A 13,016-nucleotide genomic window follows, 5' to 3' on the forward strand; every position below is an offset into this window, starting at 1 on the left:
CTCACAGTAGCCAAGAACAGAAACCATTGAAATGTCCAACAAAGGATGAATGTACAAAGAAAATCTAGCACACATACACAAGGAAACAGAACCCTGTCATATGCAAACATGGATGGACATGGAGAGCATTAGTGAGGACATAATCAGGCAAAAAAAGGAAAGTAAGGGTCTTGGCTCACTCAAGTTAGGAAAGCACTGATGACACAAGAATTGTGAAAAGAATGGTGGCTACCAGACACTGAGGGGCAGGGTGATCTAGGGGTACTGAGTTGCAGTGAGACAGGAAGAAATAGTTATGTATTACTGCACAGTAAGGTACAGTTTGAATGTGTTCACAGTTTTGTTGATTTTTTTTAAATGATGTTTAAGGAAATTTAAGTGATTTTTATTTTCTCATTTTTTTGAGACAGAGTCTCACTTTGTAGTCCAGCCTGATCTTGAGCTCTCATAATCCTGCTCAGACTCCCAAATGTTGGATTTACAACAGGCCAATGCAACCACATGCAGCTTGATAGATAAGTTCACATGATTTTTAAATGTTACACAGCATATACATATATTGAAGCACTCTGTAAATATGCAATTATATATACGTTAAAAACTAAGTTAAATTAAAAAATATTTCTCAGGCTGGAGAGATGGCTTAGCAGTTAAGGCACTTGCCTGCAAAGCCAAAGGACCTCAGTTCAATTCCCCAGTACCCACGTAAGCCAGATGCACAAGGTAGCAAATGCATCTGGTGTTTGTTTGCAGTGGCTGGAAGCCTTGGCACCCCCATTCTCTCTCTCTCTCTCTCCCTGTCCTTACCTTCTCTCAAATAAATAAATAAAAATAAACTATAAAAAAAATTTCTCCAGAGTGCCAAACCCACTATATCTTGTGCTACCTAGTTTTACTGAAATATGACCAAATCTCCTCAAACACAAAATATTTAAAGTGATTTTCCTCTTCTAATCTAGCATTCTTAAAATGATCCCTACTGGGACAAGAGAGATGGCTCCCTGAATAGGAGCAAGGGCTGTGCAAGTGTGAGGACCTGAGCTCGAGTCTTAGCATCCAGAACAGTTAGGCATGGCCATGTATGGCAGGAATCCTAGTGCTGAGGGAGGCAGAGACAGGAAGTTTTCTGGGGCTTGTTGGTCTGCCAGTCTGACTGATAAACCAGTTTCAGGTTCAGTGAGAGACATTGTCTCTGGAAAATGGACAAAGTAGAAGAATGATAAGGAAAGACATATGATGTCCTCCTCTGTGCACACAAGCACATACACCTGGACACACGTGATTATACCTCATGCATGCACTTGTACGCTGCAAAACACACACACACACACAAAATGTTCCTTTTATAATAATCATCTCACCATAAACCTAGTACCCAAGAAACAAACCCTGGGAGATAGGATCAAGCACTTCAATTTCATCTCTCTGTCTAAAATGTGATCTAATCCTCAAATTTACCTGCAGAATCCTTTTAAATCATTTGCTTCTCATCTCTACAATCCCATCACAGTCCAAATTGCCATTTTACTTCTTGAAAAATACTATACTATTAAAATACTATACTATTAGTTGAGTGAAACAACAGAGATACATACACACTTCATACTCCAAGTATTATATAGTTATTTCCTCTGGGTTGAAATATTCCTTTCTCAGGAAACAGGGGGGCTCAGAGGCTCATGAATCACAAGCACCTAATAAGATCCACATAGAAGATCCTAATAGAACCCGACCCCACCTGGCCCGGTGATAAAAGCAGTCAACAATTGCTGAAGTAGCTTCCAGTTATGCAGCTAAGCCACCCATGCTCCTAAAAGAAAGCCCAATAAACTCACTGGTTCCCCAACTGTACTTGGGTGGAACTGTTTCTTTGATCTGTTGTCATCCTGTCTGGGATAAACAAAAATAATAATCCCAAGGAAAAGTCACATAAAGCACCAAGTTACAACTGCTAATCTGCTTTTGTTGTTGTTATTGTTGTTTATTTTTATTTATTTGAGAGCGACAGACAGAGAGAGAAAGAAGCAGAAAGAGAGAGAGAATGGACACACCAGGGCCTCCAGCACTGCAAACGAACTCCAGATGCGTGCAAACCCTGGTTCTTCTGGGGAATCGAGCCTTGAACCAGGATCCTTAGGCAAGCACTTAACCACTAAACCATCACTCCAGCTCCCTAATCTGCTTTTGACTTGGAACATCCCAGTTTTTGTTGTTTTTTTTTTTCCTCTTCTCCAGACACACGTGCCACTGTGTGCATCTGGCTTTATGCAGGTACTAGGGAATCAAACCCAGGCTGAGAGGCTTGGAAAACAAGTGCCTTAACCAATGAGCCATCTCCCCAACCCCTCATATGCAGTTTTACTGGTTAAAATACATCAACTTATAGATGTGCAGTATTCTACAGCGATATGTGTAACTCATTTAGTCATTTCCCTATGGGTGAATATTCAGATCCTTTCCAAATATGTACTGCTACAAATAGGACTGCAATAAAACAGTCTTCCACTTATATCTTACATATCCACCTTGTTACTTCTAAATTATAGATTCTTAGACACAGGTAATGAGTCAAATTACTTTAAGTTAAAAACAAAAATAAGAAAAAAAGCAATTGGCTGGCTGTGTACAAAACAGTAACCAGTTAGTAACCATAACGATTATGCTAAATATAGTACAAAGGAAGTTTAGCTAACCAGTCTGCAAGAGAGTTTGTTATATAAGCACTGTAACACTTGACATAGTAAATATATTCTAAGTATTTTTGATAATGGTAAATACATTTGAAAAACACATTCCACACAATGTGTACAATGTACTGAAGACAGAATTTCATATGGACAAAAATGTAAAATGACAATTGAAAATTTGACTATGTAATCCTTCAGTTTTCTATGCAGGAGTCTCCAAATGAGACAGGAAAGAAAAAGCTGCGGCAACAGATGATGAGAACTTTCATCTAGCAGCTGATGTCTAGTTTCTCTCATTTCCAGACGCTCTCAAGTCTCAGGCGGCCTTTGGTGCACACCGAGAAGTGTGGGTAGTGAGGACTAGAGTGGTGTTTGTTTCTGGCCACATTGACTTTAGAAAGTCAAAACAAAAAAAAGTGACTAGGCATGGCAGCACATGCTTTTAACCCCAACACTCGGGAGGCAGAGGAAGGAGGATCACTGTGAGTTCAAGGTTACCATGAGATTACATAGTGAATTCCAGGCCAGCTGGTGCTAGAGTGAGACACTACCTCAAAAAAATTAATTAAATAAATAAATGGATAAAGAAAGCCAGAAAAAAAATGAAATTGTCTTTATGTGCAAACATTGTTAGGTATCCCAAAATTTGAAGCAATCTATAAAAATAAAGAATTCAACCTAATATGATCTTTATCTTGCTTTTTAAAGCTGCAATGCTAGTATAATGTCAATTGTAAGGACTCAGTATGAACCTCTGCATTTTATTTCCAATATCTGAATAAAAACCATTTAATATTTTACCATAAGGATAGGGTTTGCAGAAGAATATTTGGAGGTGGCCTTAACCAAGTGGAAAATATGATAGTCTAGTTTTAGTTTATCTAGAGACTGCAATCATTAATGAATATTACATCTTCTTAAATATTTTTACTCAATTTATTACAAACATTTCATGATTTTTCTCCTTTATTCGGATATCACAAAATATATTAACTGTTTTATTTCAGATGTAAAATCTACTTTGCTTTACTGTGATAAACCCAACTTGTACATAATTAATACCATTTTTCATATTCTGTTTTCTTTTGGCTTTTTCAAGGTAGGACCTCAGTCTAACCCAGGCTGACCTGGAATTTACTCTGTAGTTCTAGGCTGGCCTCGAACTCCCAGCAATCCTCCTTATTTCATCCTCCTGAGTGCTGGTATTAAAGGAGTATGCCGGGCTGGAGAGATGGGTTAGTGGTTGAGCGCTTGCCTGTGAAGCCTAAGGACCCCAGTTCAAGGCTCGGTTCCCCAGGTCCCACATTAGCCAGATGCACAAGGAGGGGCATGCATCTGGAGTTCATTTGCAGAGGCTGGAAGCCCTGGCGCGACCATTCTCTTTCTCCCTCTATCTGTCTTTCTCTCTGTATCTGTCGCTCTCAAATAAATAAATAAATAAATAAATAATTAAAAAAAAAAAGGAGTATGCCACCACACACAACCACTGTTTTTCATTTTCCTACTGGCTGAGCTTTAATAATAATTAAATTTAGGCTGAAGAGATGGCTCAGCAGTTCAGGCGCTTACCTGCAAAGCATAACAACCAGGGTCTGATTCCCCAGTAACCACGTAAAGCCAAATGCACAAAGTTGTGCATGCATCTGGAGTCCATTTGTAGTGGCTAGAGGCCCTGGTGCATTCATTCTCATTCCCATTCTCTCTCCCTCTTTTCTCTCCTTATAAATAAATAAGTAAAAATATATTAATAAGATGCAGCTCATTGACAGAAGCTGTTTTTTTGTTAAGTTTCTTTTTAAAAAAATTATTTAAGGGCTGGAGAAATGGCTTAGCAGTTAAGATGCTTGCCTGCAAAGCCAAAGATCCCAGGATCGATTCCCAGGACCCACGTAAACCAGATGCACAAGGTGACACATGCGTCTGGAGTTTATTTGTAGTGGCTAAGGGCTATGATGGCATGTGCTCTCTCTCTCTCTCTCTTCCTCTCCCCCTCCTTCTCTCTATCAAATAAATATTTATTTAAGAAGGATGGGGGGGAGAGAATAGACATGTCAGGGCCTCCTGCTACCACAAATGAACTTCAGACACATGTGCCCCCTAGTGCATCTTGCTTTACATGGGTACTAGGGAACTGAACTCGGCCGTCAGCCTTTGCAAGCAAATGCCTTTAACCACTGACCCATCTCTTCAGACCCAAAGCTTGTTTAATATGCAGGAGGACCACACTAGCACCATGAAACAAATTTGTTTTTAAAGTCTGTACAAGACAAATACATAGTAGCCTAAGTGCCCATCTATACAGTAATAAAGAATACGTGACATGATATATCTATACAATGGAGTTTTATTCAGCTATAGAGAAAAACAAAATGTGTCATTTGCAGGAATATGGATAGGACTGGAGATAATAAAGTTAAGAAAATAAGCCAGATTCTTAAAGACTTAGTGACATATATGGCCTGTCTTCTCTTGTATATGGAGTACAGATTACATTTTAAAGACTTAGTGACATATATGGCCTGTCTTCTCTTGTATATGGAGTACAGATTACATTTTAAAGACTTAGTGACATATATGGCCTGTCTTCTCTTGTATATGGAGTACAGATTACATTTTAAAGACTTCATGACATATATGGCCTGTCTTCTCTTGTATATGGAGTACAGATTACATTTTAAAGACTTCATGACATATATGGCCTGTCTTCTCTTGTATATGGAGTACAGATTACATTTTAAAGACTTCATGACATATATGGCATGTCTTCTCTTGTATATGGAGTACAGATTACATTTTAAAGACTTCATGACATATATGGCATGTCTTCTCTTGTATATGGAGTACAGATTACATTTTAAAGACATGAAAGTAAGAAGAGGGGACACTGGGGAACGGAAGGGGTAACTAAGGGCAGGAAAAATTCAATGGGGGAGGAGTACATCACATATGCATATATTACAATTCCACTCCCAAAGTTATTCCTGCGAATAACTAATGAATACTAACAAAAAGGTATATATGAAGATGAGAACACAGCCCTATAAGAATCAACAGCAAGGAGCTTGAGCTACTGGAGTCCATCTCATGACCTCATTACATAAGAGATACAAAGAAGCCAACAAATGGATAAATCAATAATCTCAGACTTATGAACAAAAAGTACTTTGTAAAGATTAATGTATGTCACCTTTGGTATCTAATTAAAAGACAAAACTATTTGCCACAGAGTTAATGCTGTGAAAGTTTTCTTTTTTTATTATCAATTCAAATAATAGTATTTGAGGCTATTCATTCACTTTTGGGGGGGTGTCCTCCTCTCCCTAGACTGTACCACTGAATTTCTAGTTCTTCTAATAACTAAAACTCTGATTCACTGTATCAGTATCACAACCTTAGTGAACTATGCATTGGTATTACTATTGTAACTTTGAAGCTTGTGTGCCTGTGTTCAAATGTATATATGACCTAACACACTTAAAAGGGACTATTGGAGAATATACTGAAAAATATTTACTATGTCATAAAAGCTTAACAGAATGTTTGCCTGATTACCAGGACATTTATAGAAAATAAAGTTAAATTTTCAATGGAAATTACAGCAATTTCTGTAACAAAATCAGGTTTTCTAAAATAAAGACAGAATTATACAGTAAGAACAGTAAGTCTTGATATTTAGGCCATAAGAAAGTCATGCTTTCCCATTTCCTTTTCTTTATTCATAAAAATTTGCATGACTTTAAATTTAAAAAGGTATGCTATTTGTCTTAGAAAACATCCCTGAATTTCCTTAGTATATTTATGTTTTAGCAAAGAAATAGTGCACTGGTGTTACTGCTCTTGTTTTTATTATCTGTGAGTTCATTAAACGCCACAACAAGTTCTCTATTTTATCTGACAGATTTCAGATGCCATTATCCACATAAATTATGTTATCTTATTCAGGAAGAACATACTAAAACTGCAGAGACAATCTTGTTAAAGAAATGTCATATATTTGACGCTACCACCAGGTAAACATAATAAATCATCAAGACTTCTTAAATTGTGGATAGTTAACATAAGTAGGCTTGTTACTAAGAAAGTAAGACAAAACTTTACATTTGTGATTATCAGTAAATCAGCAGGAAAGAACACTGAATTAGGATGGCATAACTCTCATTACCCTGTGCCACAGAATGGAACCCATGTAAAATATTCTTTATTCATTATATACTTCCTTAATCCAAAAAGGCACTTAGTATTACAGTTAACTTCTTGGGTCATATGAAATAAAGGACTCTACTACCTATTCAGTATCAGAATAATGTCATAGTCAAATTATTTTTGTTTCATTTACTTTTAGCACATTTTAGAGATTCATCGTTGGACTCTAGAAAAGGGTAGGGGTGAGAGCTTTCAACTGAAAAAGATCACAGTGCAGAGTCAATGGGTCAGCAAAATGCTAACATATAAGAAAAGAAAAACATGTTTTCATTTTTTTTAAATTATTTATTTATTTATTTATTTGAGAGCGACAGACACAGAGAGAAAGACAGATAGAGGGAGAGCGAGAGAATGGGCGCGCCAGGGCTTCCAGCCTCTGCTAACGTACGCCAGACGCGTGCGCCCCCTTGTGCATCTGGCTAACGTTGGACCTGGGGAACCGAGCCTCGAACCGGGGTCCTTAGGCTTCATAGGCAAGCACTTAACCACTAAGCCATCTCTCCAGCCTTGTTTTCATTTTTTAATGGACAGTATCTTAAGAAATCATCTGTTTCTCAAGTTGATTGGATTAACACCTAGGATATATCTGGATATGAAGCTATTTCCAAATACAATTAGATCAGAAGAGCTCTGGTTTAATAAAATAAATGGATTACTCCCCAGATGCATTCCTAATATGTTGGAATTATGGGAAAGTGGTGAAAAGCTAGATGAAACATCTCCCTGGTATGTACGTGGGGCCGTATCTTGCCCTAACTGTCCTGTTAGCCCCTTTTCTCTGCTTCCTGGCTGCCATGATGTGAACTGCTCTGCTATGCCATGCCCTCTCTGCCATGACAGATTGAAACCTCTAAAACCATCCAAAATAAATTTTTCCTACATTCAGTTGATGAAAAGCTAACTAATGCACAACAGTACATGCAGTTAGCATGCTTAATATTGTAAAACTAAATATTTTTTAAATTTCTATTCAAAGCTAGCTAATACCTACTAAAATTAATTAGTGATATTAAGAAAATCTCAGGACAGAAGGTAAATATAAAGTCAGTGCAAGGCTGCAGTGATGGCTCAGCAGTTAAAGGCACCTGCTTGCCTGACAGCCTGGTTTGCATTCCCCAGTACCCATGGAAAGCCAGATGCAGAGTTGCCCAAGTGTTTGGATTAGCAGAAGGCCCTGGCTTAGCCCTACTCTATCTCTTTCACAGACAAATAAACAAAAGATAGATAGATGATAGATAGATAGACAGACAGACAAATAGATAAAAGTAGGTAGATAGGCAAATAAAACACAAAACAATATATACCATTTGCATATCAAACAATAAGAATATTATTTCAAATCCCAAATGCTGACTTGTATACTTAAAAAGGTATATTTTATGTGACATATAATTTTTAATGATATCAGCAAGTTTCATAAAGAAAAACAAGATGCCCTGAGACAACTAAGAATTTATCTTGATACACATTTTCTAAATAAATTATTTGTATATGTATTTGCAATAAACCCAGTGGAAACTGAAATAAAAATACAGCACTATCAAAAATATTAAATATCAAAATATACAAGAGCATTCCTATGCTAATATGTGCAAACACCAATACATAAAATGTTTTAAATTTTTATTTATTTATTTGATAGAGAAAGAGGGGAGAGAGAGAATGGGTGTTCCAGAGCATCCAGCCACAGCAAACGAACTCCAGATGCATGCATCCACTTGTACATCTGGCTAACATGGGTCTTCTGGCTTTGCAGGCAAATGCCTTAACCACTAAGCCATCCCAACAGCCCCAGAAAATGTTTTTATTTTTATTTTTTTTTTTGTTTATTTTTATTTATTTATTTGACAGTGACAGACAGAGAGAGAAAGAGGCAGAGAGAGAGAGAATGGGCATGGCAGGGCTTCCAACCACTGCAAACAAACTCCAGACACATGTTCCTCCTTGCGTATCTGGCTAACGTGGGTCCTGGGGAACTGAGCCTTGAATCGGGGTCCTTAGGCTTCACAGGCAAGCGCTTAACCGCTAAGCCATCTCTCCAGCCCCAGAAAATGTTTTTTAAAAAAAACTAAGAAGATGAAGAGATCTTCTACATTCATGGATTGGGACCACTAGTAATATTTGACTCTTCATTCTCTCCCAGCTTATAATAATAATCAAAGCTTCAATGCTTTGTAAAACCAGCAAGCTGGTTCTAATTATATAAAAAGAAAACATTTAGGGACTAGAAAGATGGCTCACTGGGTAATAGCGCTTCCCTTGCAAGTAAGAGGGCCTGAAGAGACCTGAGACCAGCTGAGTTTGATTCCTCAGCACCCATGTAAACAGCTGCGTGTGGTTACCCAAATCTGTAATCTTGGCCTGTGGAGAGCAAAGACCAGAAAATCAATGGGACTTGCAGCTAAACAGCAAGGTTTGGAATCAGTAAAGACTCCATCTCAAGGAAACATGCAGCTGGAGAGGGACACATAATGTTCTCCTCTGGCTTCCGCACATTCATGTACAAAGTGGATGCTGCCTACACATATTCCAAACATGCAAACTCTAGATTTGTTCAATAATATTCAAATTAGAAAAGGCATTATACTTCAAGAGAAATCGCTCATTTCTCTCCCAAACTATTATGTGATGTTACTCACTTCTTCTCCTGACAGGTAATATGCTGCGAGCAGGCCTCCAATAAACCGAATGTTAACTTCAAACACAGACACCTCCGAATTCTGTGAAAATATATCAAAAATATTCACATATATGTAATACTTCACAATTTCTAAAATATTTTAATACTTCTAAAATATTTAGTATTCGTTCAACAATGTATTTTTTGCCTTCTGCATTTTTTACTTCACATGCAACTATAATCTCATCTGCAATTTATCAGCCTTTTATAGAAACACCTCTATTACTATCATCATAGCTTCCTAGCTCCCAAACAGGGCTGATCTCATGACATTACAGAGTACTGTGACATCACTGAGGTATTTAATACTGTCAGCACCGTGGCCTTTCTCATGAAGGGCACTGCTCCTTGAATTCTGCAAGAGCATGCGTCTAGACCCTATGCCTTTTGTTTTAATCATTACAGCTTAAATTTTATTTCTATGTCCTCTCATGAATTTTAAATACTGTCCTAGAGTATAACACAATCATTATTAAAGGAGGCACCAAAAGAAATGGTGAATTATTGATTTTTGGATTAATAATATTAAGAAAATCAGCTCCTAGGTAAGAAACTAATGTGCATACATCACATATATCATTCAGGCCCTTTACCCTACAAATCTTAATTAAGTGTAATAGGAGCCTATAAATTAGGGTCTGTTTTCAAAAATTAACTTTTTCATAATTCCAGCTCCCTACAGGAAATATATTCTGAGTGTAGAAATAGCCTAGTCCCAAAAGGTTGGCCCCTGGCACCAGGAAACTTTTCTCCCAGCTATGTACGCTTAAGCACAGGGATAAAATCTATACATGCCTATTTCCTGGCTTTTGTTTCATCCTTTCTTCAAGACTTAACCATGCCCTATAGTTTGAACATTTTAAATTAATCAGTTTAGGTCACTATTCTGTAAAACCCCATCCAATGGCCTGTGGTTACACTAGGAGTTAACATAACCAGGAAGACCCAATGCATTCACACACCCACAACTTTTCTGACATTTCTCCTAGTAAGATCCTCCTGGGTTACTCCATTATATGAGCTTCTACTTCATGCAGGTCTCTGACCAAATGCCACCCAATCAGAATTGTGGCCTGGCCACCCAATATATAACAGTAATCATCTATCAATAATATCTTCTATTATTTATTTATTCTTTATTTATAAATATTCAAGTAGTATGGTATACCCACAATATATTCCCAAGTAACATTTCCATCACCTGATTATTATCTAACTATGTGTAAAATTTCTATCTTCACTTACTAGAGAAGGAGAATAGATAAGGGAATTTCTAGAAAAAGAGACACAGAAACAGAGGCACTGAAAGGTTTTCTTTTTATATAACTAGAAACAGCTTGCTGGTTTTCTACAAAGTATTGAAGCTTTGATTGTGATTATAAGCTGGGAGAGAATGAAGAGGTAAATATTAATAGTGGCCCCAATCCATGAATATAGAGTATCTCTTCATCTTCTTTTAAAAAGTTGATGAAAACACAAATGAATTCTCATTTTGAATCTTTGAAACCTAATTCACACACAGACGCATGATGATGGAATTACAGAATAACACAGTGAAAATCAAACAGCTCAGGAGAAGGCAAATAAAGGCAATGGAAACTTGCCTTTAAAAAGAAACAAGAAATAATCAGACCCAGGCGTGGTGGTGCTTGCTTTTAGTCCCAGCACTTGGGAGACAGAGGTAAGAGGACTGCCATGAGTTCGAGGCCACCCTGAGAGTACATAGTGAATTCCCGGGCTAGAGTGAGACCCCCACCTCGCAAAAAAATAAAAAATCAGGAACCACTGATTCTAGTCTCAGCTATCATGTCTATTAACAAAAAGCCTTACGTCCATCCACATGTACATGGCTCACCTTGGTTATCTTCTCAAGATATGTCACCCTAATAAAGTTCTTTCTTTTTTCTTTTTTTTTTTTTAAACTTTTAATTTTAACTTTGGTTTTTTTTTTTAATTTTTATTTATTTATTTGAGAGCGACAGACACAGAGAGAGACAGATAGAAGGAGAGAGAGAATGGGCGCGCCAGGGCTTCCAGCCTCTGCAAACGAACTCCAGACGCGTGCGCCCCCTTGTGCATCTGGCTAACGTGGGACCTGGGGAACTGAGCCTCGAACCGGGTCCTTAGGCTTCACAGGCAAGTGCTTAACCGCTAAGCCATCTCTCCAGCCCCTAATAAAGTTCTTAAGTAGCCACCTTGTATTAAAAAAAAGCAATACCAATGCCCTACCACTACTTATTCTACACCTATCATATGACATACCATACCACTTGAATACTTTTTTTTCTCCTAATACTATAGCATAAACATAAGAGATGAGACTATGTGTTACTCATTACTTTATCCATACAATCCAGCAGTCCATTGTAAAGGAGGCATTTGAAAATAGAAGAAAAAGTTGAAACAAAATAATTTAATCTAAAATAGAAAGAGAACAAAAAAGCCAGACATGGTGGTGCACGCCTTTAATCCCAGTGCTCAGGAGGCAGACGTAGGAGGATCACCATGCGTTCAAGGCCACCCAGAGACTACACAGTAAATTCCAGGTCAGCCTGAGCTGGAGTGAGTCCCCACCTAGAAAAACCAAAAATTAGGTAGCAAAACAAAGTTGGAAGACCCAACTCCAAGTATATGTTATGTACAGTAAATGTAAATAGTTCAAAATTAATAATTGACATAAAATACTATTACACTAGACATAAATAGCAAAAGTTCAACTACACAATACAGACAAGACACACAGCTAAAAGACATGACATATTGAAAATAAGCACATAGAAAACAAGTTGTGCTATTAAAACTATTTTCTTTTTAAATTTTTCCAAGGTAGGGTCTCACTCTAGCCCAGGTTGACCTGGAACTCATTTTGTAGTCCCCGGCTGGCCTCAAACCCATGGTGATCCTCCTACCTCTGCATCCAATGCCAGGACTAAGGACATGCAACCACCATGCCTGGCTTAAAACTGTTTTCAAGGCTCAAAGATATTTTTTCTTTTTTTTAATTTTTTTTGTTTTATGTTTATTTATTTATTTGAAAGTGACAGAGAAAGAGAGAGAGAGAGAAAGAAAATGGGCACACCAGGGCCTACAGCCACTGCAAATGAACTCCAGACACATATGCCCCCTTGTGCATCTAGCTAACGTGGGTCCTGGGGAATCGAGCCTTGAACTGGGGTCCTTAGGTGTCACAGGCAAGCGCTTAACTGCTAAGCCATCTCTCCAGTCCAAAGACATTTTTTTCTATACCCAACTTTGGCATACTGTAATTAAAATCTTGTACCTACATTTCTCATTTATAGGACAAGATTCTGGAATGGAAGAAGGAGAAGGGACTGACTCCTTTCTGTTTTAGTTTTTAATTAGTATCACATCAGGCATGGCTCTTCACCCTGGCAGGGGCAGTTGGTCCCAGAGTACAGAGACCCTGTTACATAATTCCCAAGCCA

At 37.8% G+C, this 13,016-nt stretch overlaps 1 protein-coding gene across 1 annotated transcript in view; it reads right to left on the reverse strand.

The window, feature by feature from the left end:
- Window positions 1-13,016, reverse strand: part of Man1a2 (mannosidase alpha class 1A member 2) — a 183,784-nt gene that overhangs the window by 99,526 nt on the left and 71,242 nt on the right. Inside the window, exon 5 of the mRNA XM_004667515.3 lies at window positions 9,530-9,610. Within this exon, the coding sequence (XP_004667572.1) occupies window positions 9,530-9,610 (81 nt within the window). The remainder of the gene's footprint in view (window positions 1-9,529; window positions 9,611-13,016) is intronic.

The sequence above is a fragment of the Jaculus jaculus genome, chromosome 19, assembly GCF_020740685.1.
Source record: "Jaculus jaculus isolate mJacJac1 chromosome 19, mJacJac1.mat.Y.cur, whole genome shotgun sequence".
Classification (NCBI taxonomy): Eukaryota; Metazoa; Chordata; class Mammalia; order Rodentia; family Dipodidae; genus Jaculus; species Jaculus jaculus.